This window comes from Clarias gariepinus, chromosome 3, assembly GCF_024256425.1.
Source record: "Clarias gariepinus isolate MV-2021 ecotype Netherlands chromosome 3, CGAR_prim_01v2, whole genome shotgun sequence".
Taxonomy (NCBI): domain Eukaryota; kingdom Metazoa; phylum Chordata; class Actinopteri; order Siluriformes; family Clariidae; genus Clarias; species Clarias gariepinus.
In genome coordinates, this window is record NC_071102.1 from 33,345,090 (window position 1) to 33,362,964 (window position 17,875).

The 17,875-nt window shown below is 37.3% G+C and overlaps 2 protein-coding genes across 3 annotated transcripts; both read left to right on the top strand.

Annotated features, from left to right (window-relative positions):
- The first annotated feature begins 1,077 nt into the window (after positions 1 to 1,077).
- LOC128518398 (zinc finger protein 782-like) lies at positions 1,078 to 6,500 on the top strand. Of its 2 annotated transcripts, none has more exons than XM_053491481.1 (4): positions 1,078 to 1,936; positions 3,468 to 3,543; positions 3,639 to 3,774; positions 4,810 to 6,500. In XM_053491481.1, exons 1-4 carry the CDS (start codon positions 1,209 to 1,211, stop codon positions 5,406 to 5,408), a joined length of 1,539 nt encoding a protein of 512 aa, XP_053347456.1. In that variant the 5' UTR covers positions 1,078 to 1,208; the 3' UTR covers positions 5,409 to 6,500. The 2 variants fall into 2 exon arrangements, with proteins under 2 accessions (XP_053347456.1, XP_053347457.1); XM_053491482.1 differs by having other exon boundaries at positions 3,678 to 3,774.
- Positions 6,501 to 8,935: 2,435 nt separating this feature from the next.
- On the top strand, positions 8,936 to 17,147 carry LOC128518399 (zinc finger protein 316-like). Its single transcript, XM_053491483.1, has 4 exons — positions 8,936 to 9,355; positions 14,542 to 14,666; positions 15,637 to 15,754; positions 15,835 to 17,147. Exons 1-4 carry the CDS (start codon positions 9,076 to 9,078, stop codon positions 16,416 to 16,418), a joined length of 1,107 nt encoding a protein of 368 aa, XP_053347458.1. The 5' UTR covers positions 8,936 to 9,075; the 3' UTR covers positions 16,419 to 17,147.
- The last annotated feature ends 728 nt before the right edge of the window (positions 17,148 to 17,875 follow it).

Below are 17,875 nucleotides of genomic sequence, written 5' to 3' on the forward strand. Positions count from 1 at the left end.
TGTTTTTTAGTTTGTACAAATAATAAAATCATTTTTTTAAATGATTGTAAATCATTGTAAAACCTAGAAATTTATATTAGATTGAATCAGTTTAGATTAAATACAGTTCAATCTTAAAATTTAAGCTAATTAAGTTAAGATAATCTAATATTAATTTATCAAGGCATTTTAGATGAAAACATTTTATTATTTGTACCTTAAGGAATAGAAATGTACAGTTGTTATGATTTTTTAAAAATTTGCTGCCTCTTTAAAATCATATTATATATGCAGTTAAAATGACAGTGATAGATAAACACTGTATTATTGTGTACATTATGTACAGTATGTACATTTCTTCACTCAGTTGGAATGCAGCAAACGTTGCTACACACAACGCAGTATATTATTAACAGAATATGTCCAAAAGTATGTGGACACCTGACCATCACAGCAATATACAAAAAACCAGCACATTTCCCAGCCTTTCCTAGATTTTTTAACAGCTTATTTTTTTTATTAATAAAATTACAGTTATACATATATATTTTTAAATTCGATGAATTGTACTATAAATTGTGGTGTGTTGTTCCACTAACATTGGTCGATCTAATCTCTGTACTATTTATAACTAATAAAAAAGACATTAAAGGTGAGTCACAAATTAACAGGATTTATATAACATGTTTAATTTTCTTTTTTATTTCTTTTTACATTTAATAAAGTTTATTATTTTTTTTCTTTTTTTAATCTTAGCTCCATTTCAGTAGATGGCAGTAAAACTTAGACCTCATGAACTGACCAGCAAAACTTTTATTGGCCTTGGGTTACCAGATGGTTGCAAGATTGGACCAGATTCAGTAAATGCACTTTAAGAACTGATTAAAGACAATTTTCAAACTTTACACTTTCTAACGTGACTATAAACAATCAAATAAAAAACAAATTAAAATTTAAACTAAATGATTCCCATGACTTCGTGGTTATTTAGCTTCAAGATTAAGGGACTGAGCAACGTGATTTCGTTTTCCGCGACCTGGCAACCCTGGACTCACCGCTTCCACATGATCTTCGTTGTTTCCCGTCATGGTACAGTAGTCCTGAGCTGAGAGGTACAGCAGCCGCAAATACCAAACTTATATCAACAGCATATCACAGCTTTCACAAGCTTTTACACCGAAACAGGTGTCTATATGAAAGTATTTACTGTCTCTTTATTTAGAGGATAGATGATGTTGACTCCACTCTCGGCTTTTCAGGCTCGGTTAGCTCAGGTGATGGAAACCTTGGTAAAAACAGCGGTGTTAGAGATCAGTAAACTTGTGGAGCTGGAATGTAAAATCCTCCTCTCCGAGGTCAACCGAGGTCAACACGAGATCACCTTCCTGAGGAAGAGACTGCAGCTGATGGAGAAACACGTGGCAACAAATAGTGCCACCCAGAACCAGGACTCTGGGAACACAGGAACTGTCAGTACATCAGTTCAGGAGGACAGCTCCAAGACTGAGAACCAGAGCTCCAGAACTGAGAACCACAGCTCCAGACCCGACAACCAGAGCTCCAGAACTGAGAACCCTAGCTCCAGACTAGAGAACCACACCTCAAGAACTGAGAACGAGCGCTCCAGACTAGAGAACCACAGCTTTAGAACTGAGAACCAGCGCTCCAAGAATGAGAACCACAGCTCCAGAACTGAGAACCACAGCTGCAGAACATTGAACAGTCCTAGAACTGAGAACCACAGCTGCAAAACAGAGACCTACTCCTCTAGACTATTGAACAGCTCCAGAACAGAGAACCACACCTACAGAATATTGAACAGCTCCAGAACAGAGAACCACAGTTCCACAGCAGAGAACCACACCTACAGAACATTGAACAGCTCCACAACAGAGAACCACAACCCCGCTTTAGAGATCCACAGTTACAGAACCGAGAACCAGTCCAATATTAAAAGGTGAATATACCACATGCGTTACATGCGTTTTTGTTGAATATATATATATACATATGCAATCTATTAAACATCTTCATACTTTTTGTTGCATGTTTAGTGATTCTGGTGATGATCAAGCTATCATAAGTGGCTCATGTCAGAGACAAAATGTCCAGCTTGTCCAAAAATACACAACTTTCATTCTGTATACTCTAATGCTTAATGTTAAACAGAGATGCGAGTTACTGTAGCCAATGAGACATACTTTGTTACTTTTCATTGAGTAGTTTTATTAAAGGATGTTGGTGGGCATTGGTGTCTCAGTGGTAGGTTTCTTTTCCCTTTTTATGCTTTTTATGGTTCATTTCCCACCCAATGCCCAAAGCCCAGCCACTGGATGCAGGGCCAGTCCCAAGCCCAGATAAAATAGGTGGGTGCATCAGGAAGAGCATCTGGCATAAAACCTGCGGCAAGTTGTGTGCAGATCTGATGGTCCACTTTTGCGACCCCTCGATGGGACCAGCCATAAGTCCAACAACAACTTGTTACTTGTCACATATAAATATATGCAAATATCTGTACTCCAAAATAACTCACTTTCTGCATGGTGTTGCGTTATGAAAAAGGCTACTGTGAGCAGATACAAGCCCTGTACTTCTAATATTTGAAGGTGAACTTCTACTTATGTACAGCACACAAGAAAATAGAGAACTTCTACTTATACTTGAGTAATATTTCTCCTAAGGAATTTATACTTTTACTAAAGCACAGGAAAGTACAGTTTTGATTTTGCCTGCCTCTGTTGTTTAAATTTTCAAGGAAATGAATGAATGATAAGCAAACACCAGACTCAAAGCCCCAGAATACACTGCTTCTATAAAACTGTCTCACTGAATTAGAGCAGAGACAGTGATCTAAGGGATTGGTGGTGTTGATGAGAATATTAGCATTAACATAAATGCTTTCGAAAGCTGATCTGTTTAAGCAGGATGTTTCAGTCAAAAAAAAAGATCTGGATGTACTAAAGCAGTGGTTCCCAACCCTGGTCCTGGTTGCGGAGGACATGCTGCCATGCATATTTTAGTGTTTTTTTCCTGTTCTTCTGCACTTACAGTACTAGTACTTTCTGTTAGAAAATTCTGTTAATTACTTTAGCTGCTGGGAGAAGAGAGGGGGTCTTCCAGGACCGAATATTAGAAACACGCGAAGCGCTGCTTCATTGGTTTCTTTAGGTAGAGATAAAGCTTCCAGTACATCCCACTTTACTGTTATCAACCTGTGGTCTAACTGCATTGTGGGTAATAACTACTGGAACTTCTTATGAGATAGAGGTAAAGGTTAGTAGTAAATCAAAAACTTCCTGATCAGTTTGGTAAATTATGTAAATGTGATTTATATATGGGGTTTTTTATGTCAGGAACTTAAACCGACATTCTTTCAAACATACATTACTAAGAGTGAGGATTCTACAGACTAGGTTATTTGCTCTTGCTTGACCGAATACTTAAATTGGATAAAAACCTCCTCTAAGTTTCTTTTTGATTGTATCTAGAGAGAGTGATCTGGAAGAGTCCAGTGAAGATTTGCCTGCTTTGCTAGACCTCCCTCTGACCACTGAACAGGACCATGTAAGTTTTCTCTGCTGCTTTTTAAAAATAATAATGGCCATGTAAAACATATTCTTAAAAGGATGCTTGACGTCTAAGATGCTAATGCTATGTAGGCTCATACGAGAGAAAAACAATATGACTGTAATCTGCAGCAGGAGCATTACAGAGAAAACCAGACTTCTGAAGTAAAGATCAAACAGGAGGAGGTCTGGGATGCCGAATCTCGAGGAGAGAAGACAAAAAATGGCGGTGAGTGTGTGCTAAGTTTCTTATCTCATTAAAAGTCAGGTCACCTAATCTTTTGTTTTAAGATTGTTTTTATTTGTATTGCAAGGTGACAGAAATGAAAGACAAAGCATATACAAGGGGTGTTCAAGTCAATCGGGACTTGTGATCAAGTTTTGGGTGAATGAAGGCATAAAAGTTATTGACATTCACAGAAGACTTCAAGCACAGTATGGTGATTAGACTCTTAGCCAAAGTGAAAAATTTGAATAGTGCAAGCATTTTTAAAAACATTGGTACCATTCAAACAAATGCACGTTTGCACTATTCCGGGAATGATGATGCCGACCGAGGTGGCTTGAAGCCCACTGCAGTTGTTCCCATGAATGTTCAGCGAGTAGAACATCTGATCCTTGAAAATTGACAGATACCTTTTTACCAACTTGTGGAAGGAAGAGACGCATCTGTCTTTGTGAACTTTAAACACAATCATTTACCAACGCCACTTGCACATTACAAGAACTTTCTACATGTTTGGGCCATTAACAGAGTTCCTGAGGGGTCAGCGTTTCAGACGTGAAGCCAGCAGACTGATCATGGCTCTGCCGTACTGAGAAAACTTTCTGCCTCGATAGTATCCAAGCAGTAGTGAAACGTTGTGCATTATAAGTGCATTAAGGTAGCAGGGGATTATAGTTTTTACTCTTATAACTGTAAATTTCAGCATTTGCTTGAACATGTGATTTGCAGTATTTTTAATATTTTTGAGATACAAAGAGATAAAAAAAGTATGCTATGATAGAGCTTACTATTTAAGCTCTATCCTAGCATTGGCATGAAATGTTGTTATGCACTTATTATTTATTATTAATAAATTTGCCAAAATCAACGTTTTTACATTTAATTACTTATATTAAATTTTATGTAAAAATCTACAATTTAAGATTTATAATTTAAAAAATGAGAAATAGGTTATAAATTAAATTAAAATCCAGTCAGAAGTGTTAATTATTCATATTAATTATTCATAATTATTATGTCTTTATTGACCCTTTACAGTACATAGCACTGAGGAAATATCTACCAGACGTTTCAGTGAAGAATCTGCTCACACACAGACTCGGGACAGTAGCTTTTTTGGAAATAAATTACACTCCTCTGCTTTCAAAGTGCATTTGAACTTAGAGACTGGCAGCACACTCCCTTATCTCCTAGCGAAGCCTGTCAGGAGGCACGTGGAGTCCAGGTTCCAGGAAGAGAAGCGCTTTGCGTGTCCGCTCTGCGGGAAGTGTTTCAAGTGTTTCAGCCAGCTGGAAATCCACAAGCGGAGTCACACAGGTGAGAAGCCATACAGGTGCACTCTGTGCGGTAAGAAGTACGCACAGAAAGGTCACCTGTACACACACCAGCGCACACACACTGGAGAGAAGCCATACCGCTGTATGCACTGCGGCAAAGCTTTTATACAAAAATGCTCTCTGGACATGCACCAGAGAACTCACACTGGAGAGAAACCCTTCAGTTGTGTCAAATGTGGAAAAGGTTTTACCAAGAAATTCAATCTCAACAAACATCTGGCCGTACACTCAGACATCAGTGATTTGAACATCAGAACTGAGAACGGATCCGGTCTACATTCTTCAGGCCTTGTTCACTGAGATTTTACTGATGACTTGACCCCCTGAGGATCAAGAATACTTTTAAATGCTAGCCAGCTTTGCTAAGAATTACCATACAAGCTGGTGCGTCAGGAAATATTAGCTAAGTAATTTTAAGCTTGTTGTCTAGCTAATGAAACTGTAATAACAACCTGTGGAAAGGTACAGTATATTCATAATAAAGCTAAGGTTACCCCAATGGCTTTAATTTAAACTGTAAAACTGTGGTAGGTAAAGGCCTCTTTTTTGTTTGTATTAGCTAGCTAACATGAACTAGATCTACTGAACTAGCATTAATTGAGCTAGATAACATGAAGCTTAAATAATGAACAGATGAGCTGAGCTTCTACAGCTACTGTATATGGGAAATAGCCTAGTTATTTAGCTAACATTTACTGAAACAGCAACTTCTGCTAAGGTTATTTGAGCATTTAGACAGAGCAAGTTTTGTCATTTTAGCCTTATCTTTATCTATATTTTTGGCTCCTTTAGTTAGCAAACCGAGTTGCTTTCTGTAATTTAGCAAAGCTAGCTTACATAGCTAAAATAACTTACCACAGGTTTCAGTTGAGGTTATTTAGGTGACTATAGCTTTGCTAGTTAACTATTTGATCAATCATAACTACTAGTTATGAAAAATCATCCTCTTTGCTTGTCCACAATGTTGTGTGAAATTAATATTTTTACATTACTTCAGTGACAGGCTAGCTTAATAGCTGTTTTGTGTGAAATTTTATTTCTCAATGTAGCAAGATTTTCAAAAGTTGTTAAGACTAAGACTTTTTTCTTGTAAAATGTGTTCCAGTACCATTTTAAGGGAGGAAAAACTATTAAAAAAAATTTCCCTCTTAAACCAAGCTAAAGAAAACATAAAATCTTTAAATATATCTATGCCTTAACCATTCACTGGGGAAATGTCTTATTCAACACTGTAACTAGTTAACTGTTTATAAAGCGGGTTTTGTTGGGAGCGTTCCCTAACAGAATGTTTCAGATATTTATTTCTGTTGAAATCTTGCCCAGAGATCAGGTACTGTAAGTGGAAATAATGATTGGCTACCACACACTACCGAAGTATTGTAAACAGTGATACAATTCAAAACTTAATTACTCACAGGTGCCTATTGTTTTGATCCACAAGGCATATAAAAATCAAATGTTTGCAGTATGACAGCTCACAGATTTACCAAATAGAACTGGTAATGTTACAAAAGAAATCTATTAAAATCACCACACAGTCCAATGGTTTTGAGTGTTATTTCTTAAAAACAAAATGCACATCTCTAATTTTCATTATGTATATTTGTTGGTGATTTGTGACTTGTTTAAGTTATGGTTTTATCTCAGACTTCCATATCAAGACATTACAGCTTTTGCTACCTAACTTGCCACTGCTAAACAATCTCTAAATGGGAGAGAATTTTGAGGTCTCATGGATTTTTTTTTATAAGGAATTCACCAGTATTGACTGCGATTTAATTTTTGGATCCAAGAACCACCTCAAACACCCTGATAACTTCATGGTGAAAGTCAAATATATCCCTACATTTCACCATTCTACAGTCTTGTTTGCATCATCCTATATATGCAGTTCATGCTTCTCACAGGTAGTTTCTTGTGTGAGCTTTGTTACTTACACCGATCAGCCATTACATTACAATGCAAAAGAAAAAGAAAAAAACATTATGCCTTGTATTGTGTTGATTCCTTGTGGGGTTTGGGCGCTCTGTAGGGTCTCTGCTGTGGTATTGGGGTGGGGCCTCCTTAAATCAGACTTGTTTGTCTAGGGATCTGGGAAGTCTTGGTCTTTTAATAATTTCCAATGGTGACTTTTTTTTTTTTTTAGCAATTTGTGCTGCACTGGCTTTTCTGTAGGATCACACTAGACAGCTGGCCTTTTGGTCTCTATAGGCATGGGTGAACCTTGTGCGTAACGTGATCCTGTCACCAGTTTACTACTATATAATAGTGTCAGTGTATTGTTAATGTTATGGCTGACGGGTGTATATACAAACGTATACGCATTTCAACAGTTGTTATCTTTGGCCTTTTTTAAACCTCAAATTTAATTATGGCAGCAATGTGTAGTATTATGTTTCCTCTAAAGATATCGGTAGGCGCACCATCGTATATGCTATCATGTGACTGTCAAGAGAGAGGCAGATATTTTTCATGATGAAGTGTGTATACATTTTTGGGCCCCTCTGTATAATGTACATGGACGTACAGTACTGTGCAAAAATCTTGAGCCAACACTCATTTCCTCATACAGTCCTTTGCTTCCAAAGACCCATTTTGTATTTTTTATGTAGTCTTGAGAAATAGTTCTCCAGGCTTCCTGTAGGACTTTTTTTGCTCTCATTTTTTCCAGTTTCAGAGTAACATTTTTGTTTGTCAAGCCAGACAGTGATCTATGAATCATTCAAGCAAAAAAACCTGAGCTTGAACCAGTGAAAAACTGGTGCAGATGATTAGGTCGTTGAATATTATACTGGTGATGCTGAATGCTAAGTGGTTTAAACAGACAAGAGGGCAAATGAGGTTGCTATTCAGGATGTTACATAAATACTATATATGTATATATATACTGTATATATATATATTTATTGTAGCTTTACAGCCTGTCGCAGTAAAACATTTGTTCTCGATTTTTTATTTATTTAATCCACATAATTTTATTTAATGTGAAGAAATGAGGAGGGGCTTGCACAGGAATAGATAATTTACTCATTCACTGATCATCTATACGGTATTATCCTTTATACAGGGTCATGAGGTGCAGCCTAAATATGGTGCTAATCAATTGCAGGGCACACACACATACACACTTATATGCTCATCAACATACTATGGGCAATTTAGGAAAACCAGTTAGCTTAATCTGCTTGTCTTTGGACTGTGGGAGGAAACTGGAGCACCCACAGGAAACCCACCGAGCACGGGGAGAACATGCAAACCCAATGCACACAGACCTGAGGCGGGAATCGAACCCTGACCCTAGAGGTACGAGGGACAGTGCTAACCATTCTAGGCCAATAAAATAGGAAATTGAGAGTTAAATGATACAGTATATGAGATTTTTATGTGAATGAATCATTTTTTAGGAAGATCCTTGGCACTATGATTATGATCTAACAGTGAGATGTGGCTGCTGATTTTTATTTATTTTTTTCTCAGGCTAAATGGTGGAGATTTGTTGTAATTGCTTGCTATGAGCAGGAATATTCTTCGGAGCTCCACAGAAATCTAACAAATAAAAATGACTGGATTAGACAATTAGATAATGTATATAGAATGAACCATGCGCAATGTAAATGGTCTCCTAGCTTTACTTTAACTAAAAGGAGCAGGGGGTGGTGTTTTTTTTTTTTTTTTTTTTGGAGAGGGTGAAGCACAATGGCGTCCTTCAGGCTATATTTATCCTTTCCCCTTTTGTACACACCACAAGCCCTTGTACTATTCTGAGGGTTACGGTAAGCAATCCCAGCATCCCTTTCTCCCTATCCTTCCACAGTAAAGTAAAGAGCTGTAAGGGAATAGCCTGAGGTCAGACAGTATCGCGAGGGAGAGAGCTGTGTACTGTAGTGTTACAGAAGGTGTGTGTGTGTGTGTGTGTGTGTGAGAGAGAGAGAGAGAGAGTTTTTATTACTGTTAACAATAATTAAAGATGGTGGAGACGATGCTGAGCGACTCGCATTTCCAGAGTCAGTTAGCGTCCATTATGGAAATGCTGGCGAAATCAGCCGTGCTGGAAATCGGCAAACTGGTAGAGGAGAGTCATGCGGTGTTCCGGAGAGAGATCTCCCGCAGGATCTCCGAAAACCAGGCGCTGAAGAAGAAGTGCGATGTGTTGGAGAGCGAGCTGAAGGCGAACAGGAGGAGCGCGCGGGAGAGGGAGCACGAGACGGAGCACGAGAGGGAGCAGGAGCACGCTGGCCCACAGAGAGGTATATACACACACACACACACACACACACACACTGCTCCTGCTACAAACTTACACACTCTCCAACACTACATGAACACACATCTATACACATACACACTTATACACATACACTCCACTACACACACTCTCATACCAGTCCTGCTACACACACACACACACACTGCTCCTGCTACAAACTTACACACTCTCCAAAACTACACACACACACATCTATACACATACACTCCACTACACACACTCTCATACCAATCCTGCCACACACACACTGCTCCTGCTACACACATACACACTCTCCAACACTACACACACTCTCATACTCCTCCTGCTACACACACACACACTTATAAACATACACTCCAATGCTATGCACACACACTTACTGTATACACTCCAACACTACACACACTCATTCCACCTCTGCTACACACAGCACAGTTTCTAATGGCATTACAGTGGATATAGTAAATACTTCATTTCATGTTTAACAAACACCTTAATTGTACTTATAATGCAGAGCTTTTGTTAATAAACCCGGAGTGTTTATTACATAAAGGGAAAAAGGAATTTAAATATTAATTAAACACTTTTATATCACTGCTTATAAAGCTAGAGAAATTATTATACAGTGACACAAATCAATGTTTCATTTAATATTTTACAAACATTTTCTTAACAGCATTTATTATAATGCGAAAAAAGCCAGAGTACTGATTCCATAAATGTAAAATTTATTTTCATGTTTAACAAACACTTTTCTATTACTGCTTATAATAAAGGTGGAAAAATTAGATATATAGATAGATAGATTTCTATCTAAAGATTTCTATCTTTCTCTGAAGTTTTTTCAGCTTTATTAGATGTGTAAGAGGTGCTGTTTATTGTGAGTGATCTGAAAGGTTTATTTGTGACCATTAGAATAATTTCCAAAACCTTATGAGAAGTGGAAGATGTTATAAGAGTGAAATGTGTTTGCTAAATATTTAAACTTATTTTACCTTAGAATAAAAAATAAACACTCCAGCTTTATTAGTAATATGAAAGAAGTGTTTATTAATTTTAATGTTTATATAATTTCTCCAGCCTTATGAGCAGCAAAAGATACAGTACTTCATGATATAAGAGTAACAAAGAAGTGTTTGTTAAAAATTTAACAATAGAACGAATAAACACTCCGGGTATATTAGCAGTATTATGATTGAAATGATAAATCAGTTCCTTAGATATGAACAGAACTGTTTATTTATGTGATTGTAGAATAATCTCTCACGCTTCATCAGCATTAGGAGATGTCCTGTTTGTTATAACAGTGATATCAAAGAGTTTGTTATATATTAAAATGTGTTTTGCCTTTATGGAATCAATACTTTGACTTTACTACCATTATTAGAAACGCTGTACAGTATAAGTGATAAAGTGCTTGTTAAATATGAAATTAAACACTAACTTACTTATTAGTATTATTTATTTCTGCCTCAAATTATTGTGATTTATATGCTTTATTTATATTCTTTTTATATATCCTGTTTTTTTTTCTTAGTATTGCACTAGTAACTTTTGCTCAGCTCTCACATTACCCTGTAGAGAGAGAGAGAGAGAGAGAGAGAAGGAAGGTAAATATGTAGCTAATGAAACTGAAGTATTTTTCTATAAATGTAGAAATATGTTATCATGCTTATAACCTAGAACATGCGGCTAATAAAACTTTATACAGCAAATTAGATATGTCATACAGTACACCTTATAATGAATGCACTTATAGCTGAAGTGTTTATTTCATAAAAGTAAAAGTAAGTTAACAAAGTCTTTTATATCATTCTCATAACATATAGCATTTCTTGAAACTTTTGATAAAGCTGATTTATTAAATAAATATTTAAATAAAGCTATTTATCATTAACAAATTTCTAGCACTGACACAACATATAGCTTACTCTTCTTATAATAATAAAGTGGCAATATTTATTTTATACTCTCACAAATGCTTAATTTAATATCTAACAAACATTTCTGAAATTATCTTATAAAAATAAAGAAAGGTTTAATGTTACTTTTAATGCATTAATTTATTAATGTATTTAATGAAATAAACAATTAATATACTTTTAATAAATAATAATTAATAAACACTCACACAATTGATAAACACAATACTTCTCACACAGAATTTCTTATACTTGTAATAAAGCTAAAGTATTGTTTTCCTAAATGAAGCTAAAATGTATAGATAAATCTAAGATCTTCTAGCACATACTGTATGTCCGCTTCAAATTTACATACATAACTTTTATAGTATATGGAATATAAAGGCATATGTATGTATCTGTATGTATATGTTTATAAAGGATATGTTTAAACAAATATACATAAAGAAGAGGGAGAGGCCAAGCACGTTAATATTTCAGCAGAACATTGTCTATTGCTTGACTGTAAACAAAAATAAGCCGGTTTTTATATTCTATTGCTTTTCACAACTACAAGGGAGATTTCACAACTGTAATAAGAACCAGTATGTCTTGTTCTATGAGTGTATTACAGAGTAATTCTGATTTGGAGAGGCCAGGCCTTTTACTCACTATATAATATAATATTACAGTGATGGACAGTAGACACGTTTGTGTTCTAATAATGTACACAAGTAAAAAAAAAAAAAAGCAAAGTTAAGACATCTAACTGTTATTTATGGCTTTTTATTTTTTTACATGCTGACAGGTTGCATGCGCTACAGTTCTTTCGTACAAGACTGCATCCATTCTAATAAAAAAGATTTATGTATTTTTTCCATCCCCTTCTTAAAACGCACAGAGATATTACGTTTTCACCTTACACACTGTATATAAAACGTGAATGAGGATCGACAGGTCGTTGTACAATCTGAATGGCTCTTACTGAGGTAAGAAATTTTGAATACCAAATGAATATCTGTAGTTATCATTAGCTCCAGGATAGCAAGTTAACTTAGAGAGCTGGGGAAAAAAAATATCTGGGTTCATAATTCTACAAAATCTGGACTGGATTTGGTTCCCCTCAACACTACATTTATAAATGATATATAAACTGTAGAACATAGCTACAGTATCACGCCCTGAAAAGCTCGTTCCTGAGGAGGATAAGTTTAGTACTCTCCATTTTTACATGCTGAGAAGTTGCACATGCTACAGTTCTCTGTACAAGACTCTGGGTTACCTCGCTTGCAACCTGTCAGCATGTAAAAATAAACCGCCATAAAAGCCAGTCGGGTGTCTCAAAAGTAGATCACTAAATTAATTATTATTCATTCTAGGTAACTTTGGTTGGATTTTGTTATTTTATTTGTAGATAATCAGAGCGGCATCGCAGCAAAACTTTTTCCCCTGAACACACGTTCAGCTCCAATCTACCACAAGAAAAAAGAAGTTATTTGGTATTACTGTGTAGCTACATTACTATACTTCTGACAGTTACAGTATATTTAACGGTATTAAATTAAAAGCAAAAATGACCTGTTGTGCTTTGTGGCAGGTCTCATAGGCATGGTAGCTTGCCCTGCCTGTACTGTTATAGGAGAAACACTGTACCACTTTTCTCCCAAACATTTCCATCATTAAACTTTCTAAAATTAGGGATACTTAGGATAGGGACAGGGCCAGTCCACTGGTAAAGGTGTTGAACTGCTAATTAGAAGGTCCCCAGCTTTCACTGGTAGGCCCTTGAGCAAGGTCTCTCACCCTCTAACTGCTGAGATACAATCAGGCATCGAGCGGGCAACCCGACCCTGTAAGAAACTTCCACTGAAATGACAGATATCTCATCAGGGGTAGGGAATATTCATCGCCGCATGTGCCCTGTGGTACATGGATAGACCCTACCTTATGCTTAGGGACTTTCTCTTGTTCAAACATGCATCTGCTCTTCACGTTCAGACTCTTTAAAGGAAACAGAAATGGAACGATGTGCCATGATTTATTACAGAAAAAATTTATCTCGTCAGCCAAGAATCTGATCGTAAAGAGAAGATGGATGTTTGAACAAGGAATGTCACTAAGTTCTCATGTTGGAATCTGCTGACTTGTATCCTGGTGAAATTTTGTGGAGGTTTTACGGAGGATTTTTTTTTTCCATTAGAGGCACGATCATAACCTTGGGGCATTGCAAATAATATGCCAAATAGGGACTGGAGGAAATTAAGCCACATAGCTGCAAATAGTGAATTACTTCTAACTCCAAAAGTCTATGTAACTGTAGTTGCATTTTTTAACTCTATCAGTTACTATTTTAAAAAAATGTTTTGCTAATGAGTACAAACGTTCATAAATCTATTTAATAAGTATAAAGTCAAAAATCTAAATTAGAATTTACTGAAAGTTTTGTAAGACTTAATACTTAGTACATAATACTTTCCTCACTGTATCTTATATACATAATAATAATGCTTCAGTATTCATTCCACGATGACATAAATAAAGACATTTCATTATTTGATGTTCAAAAGCCCCCGTTTTTAATCTGACCTTCATACTGGAGTATTCATTTTACTTACGTTAGGGCAAAACTACTACTATTTGACCTGCATGCTTTTACTTACATCTTGCTTTTTATTGCTCTCTGAGCAAATTAAATATTTTTATATTCAACCAACACCAACATCTTAATTTTGACAGTAAGTTTTGACATTAAGTTTCAAGTTAATACTAGATTGTTTACTTTATCCAAAGCAAATAAAGCTAAGCTGAATTTTATTATTATACATTTAATACCATTTTATTCTTACATGATGCATCTTACATTACTTTCTTGAGTATTGATATTCTCTATATATCTTTACCATTAAAGACCTTGGTTTTTAATCTTACATTGGACACATTCTCTTGCACTTACCGTATAATAAAATCAATATTACTATTACTTGCTCAGGAAGCTTTGAGTGTATAACAGTGTCTGAAATTAGGTTAAAACTAACTGTTAATCTTTAACATTAAACACCTTCATATTACTCTTACCTTATTACATATAATATTACATTTAAAATAAAATTACCTGTCAGCCAATGTCAGAAACACGTGATCAGGTCTGTCTGGGGTAATAAAAACTGATGCTCTGCTACTGATTACCGTGTGTGTGCGGGTAAGGAGAACTTTGTGTACATGAAATTGAGCTTGAACTGTCACTTTACCATGTGCAAGAATGAATATCCTCTGTGTTGGACAGAAGCTGGACATCGTCCCACCATCGACGGCGTGTTTGGAAAGGAATGGTGCATGGAGCTGTGGAGAGACAAGGAGTCCAGTGCGGTACAGAAGCATCAGGATCATGCAGACCCATGTGTAATAGAGGTGTGTATGTGTGTTTAGTATTTTCTCAGATGCTGGTGAAGTAAATCTATAAGGAGTTATACATTTATACCATAATAAGTAGAAATTAACACAGTAGTGTACTGAACTTTAAGAAGTTATTCGCACTGTGGCAGCAGTAGTATGAAAATGAGTGTTGTGGCAGTCTGGCAGTGTGGCAGTCTGAGGTTGTGAGAGTGAAGCGTTTGCAGGATGGGGCTTTTTGGGAGAATTGCAACCTGAAGGTGGGGATGTTTGTGGTTTTCTGGCACATCTGAGGGCATGAGAGCCTGAGGTTCAGATGGGGTAAAGGAAAGGGCTGTCTAAGATGGGGCAATGTGATGGCGTGGCATCCAGGAGTGATGCATTTGGAAGGTTGTGCAGTCTAAAGAGGGGAAGTCCGAGGGTAGATCAGTCTGACAGCAGTGTGGACAATTTAAGGACTGCACTATATGACTCCAATGGGGCACTCGGGTGAGGCAGGGCCGTCTGAGGGCGTACAGTTCTGAGGGTAGAGCAATTTAAGGACAGCACTGTCTAAGGCTGGGCAATTTAAGGGCAGAAACGAGGGCAGAAAGGATCTTAAGGTGCTCCAGTCTAAGGACAGGGCAGTCTGAGGATAATGCACACTAAGGCAGGGGCAGTCTGATGGCGGGCCAGTGTAAGGGTGGGGTAGACTGAGGGCAGGGCACTCTGATGACAGGGCGGTCTGTGGGAGGGGCAGTCTGATGGCAGGGCATTCTGATGGTGGGTAGTCTGCTAGTGGGGTAGCCTGAGGACAGGGCAGTCTGTCAGGTTTAATTATTGTTTGATTTCTGTCTGTTGGTCTGTTGGAGGGGCAGTCTGATGGTGGGGCAGTCTGATGATGGGGCAAACTAAGGCCAGGGCAGTGTGATGGTGGGGCAGTCTGATGGCCGGGCAGCCTGAGGGCGGTACTGTCAGGTTTAATTATTGTTTGATTTCTGTCTGTAAGGCTGTTGATTTGATGGAAGATGATGGACCTGACACAATCATTATCAAAGACGAGACGTTTGATGACGGTCCGGGCAAAAGCAAGCCACAAGTGAACTCGAGCAGTGGGAAAGATGCAGGTAATAGTCAAAAAGTACATAAGCCACGTTCCCACAGTTTACATTTTGCCGTGTTCACATTTGACTTTATTATCCAACAGACCCTGCATTCTCGGGATCGGAACTGGACGGGGCTCAGACGAATGAGGAGTTTGAACCGTATGCCGCAGCGCTCGACAACACACAACCAAGACGTGCAGCCGAGCAGGCATTTGACATGAGAGTGGACCTGAGACCGCCTGCTCTTGGGGACGCCGCCACGTCATCCAACGTGAACTCAGAGGAGTTCGGTGGATTCTTTCCTGCTAACGTTCACATGAACGCTCAGAAAAACTTCCCATCCGCTTCAGAGCAGAAGAAGTTTGAATGTGTGTTTTGCGGGAAGAACTTTAACTACTTAAGCTACTTAAAAGTGCACTTACGGACACACTCAGGCGAGAAACCCTTCATCTGTACGGTCTGCGGAAAGCGCTTTGCTCAGAAGACGTACCTCAAAATCCACCTGCGTACTCACTCTGGAGAGAGACCCTACACGTGCCCGGAATGCGCCAAGAGCTTTTCGCAGAAGAGTTCACTAAACATCCACCTGCGCAGCCACACCGGAGAGAAACCGTACAGCTGCGTGGACTGCGGAAAACGCTACGCTTACAAACACGGCTTCAACATCCACCAGTGCAACAGCTAAACCAGGAGCTCTATAGCTAGGTTATTCTGAACATTCGACACACACACTGTGCGCTATGTGCGGATTAGCACACGACCCTCAGCTACCAGTTTAGTTAAGCTGATGTGTAGTTAACGAGTGCTTTAATTTAATGGCACCCCCTTTACCTAGTCCTTCATTAGAAACCAGGTGTTATTTGTATCGTGTACGTCCTTAGCACAGTATTATCACTGATATAGTGATATAGTGGTACCAGTAAAAGTGTATTCGTTACAGCAGTGTTGTTGGTCCGCAAAAATGGCTGATGGGAATAGACATCTCTTTCTTTATCGAATTTCTTTATAAATATTGTAAACTTTTTTTGTTCCATTTACCTATAGCTCATAAGTTTATGAGCGATAAAACGTGTAGTGTTAGGAGACTTATGTAAGGAGTCTCCAGTGTCAGAGCTTTATACTAGTCAAAAATATCTTGAAGGAGTTCTTTCTTTGTAGTTTCTTAATAATTTTTTTTATTTTTTATTTTAAAAGAGTAAAAAAGAGAGGCTGGTGGATGGGTGACTGCTTGTAGCTGCTGTAACTAACAATACTGCAATACTACTACAGTATATAATACTAATAATAATTGGTACACAGGATTAAGTGTTCCAGAGTGTTAAACTCGAATGATATACACTACGGTTCAAAAGTTTGGGGTCACTTGTAAATTTCTTTGTTTTTGTTTAGTGATTTATTTTCTACATTCTACAACAATACTTAATTTTAAATTTTAAAACTATAAAATAACACATATGGAATTAGGTAATTACAGAACAACAAGAAAAACAACAGTTAGTAGTTAGTTATTTTAAGACACAGAGGTCAGCCTTTCTGTAATAGTTCTTGCAAGAACAGTATTGGCAAGTGCATTTGCAAAATCCGTCAAGAAACATAATGAAACTGGCTCTCATGAAGGCCATCCCAGGAGGGCGAGACCTTAACCTACCTCTGCCGCAGACGAGAAGTTCATTTAGAGTTATCAGCCTGAAAAATGACCAATTAACAGCACCTTAGATTAGAGCGTTATTAATTCATTACAGAGCATAAGTAGTAGAAACATTTCACCATTAACTGTTTGAGGAGCTTAATTAATTTTTTGGACGCCTTTAGCATTCCTTTATAATGTAGAAAGAAATAAAAATGGAGTTAGAAAGTGACCCCAAACTTTTGAACGGTAGTGTGCATAGTACTGAAAAAAATCACCAGGGACCACCCGATACAATATGATCACGATACTTAGCTGCCGATTTGATTTGTATTGCGATTCTGCTATCATTATTTTATAAGCATACCGATTCAATATATATATATATATATATATATATATATATATATATATATATACTCAGCAAAAAAGGAAATGTCCGGTGACTTTCAACTGTTTTTACTTAATGTGTAAATATTTGTATGAACGCTAAAAGAGTCAACACCATAAGACAT

Bases quoted from the DNA above. Each gene is read 5' to 3' on its own strand.
- LOC128518398 (XM_053491481.1), top strand. From the start codon at position 1,209: ATGATGTTGACTCCACTCTCGGCTTTTCAGGCTCGGTTAGCTCAGGTG. The intron at 1,937-3,467 runs GTGAATATACCA...GATTGTATCTAG, and splicing joins AACCAGTCCAATATTAAAAG to AGAGAGTGATCTGGAAGAGT. The intron at 3,544-3,638 runs GTAAGTTTTCTC...AATGCTATGTAG, and splicing joins TGACCACTGAACAGGACCAT to GCTCATACGAGAGAAAAACA.
- LOC128518399 (XM_053491483.1), top strand. From the start codon at position 9,076: ATGGTGGAGACGATGCTGAGCGACTCGCATTTCCAGAGTCAGTTAGCG. The intron at 9,356-14,541 runs GTATATACACAC...TGTGTTGGACAG, and splicing joins GCACGCTGGCCCACAGAGAG to AAGCTGGACATCGTCCCACC. The intron at 15,755-15,834 runs GTAATAGTCAAA...ATTATCCAACAG, and splicing joins GAGCAGTGGGAAAGATGCAG to ACCCTGCATTCTCGGGATCG.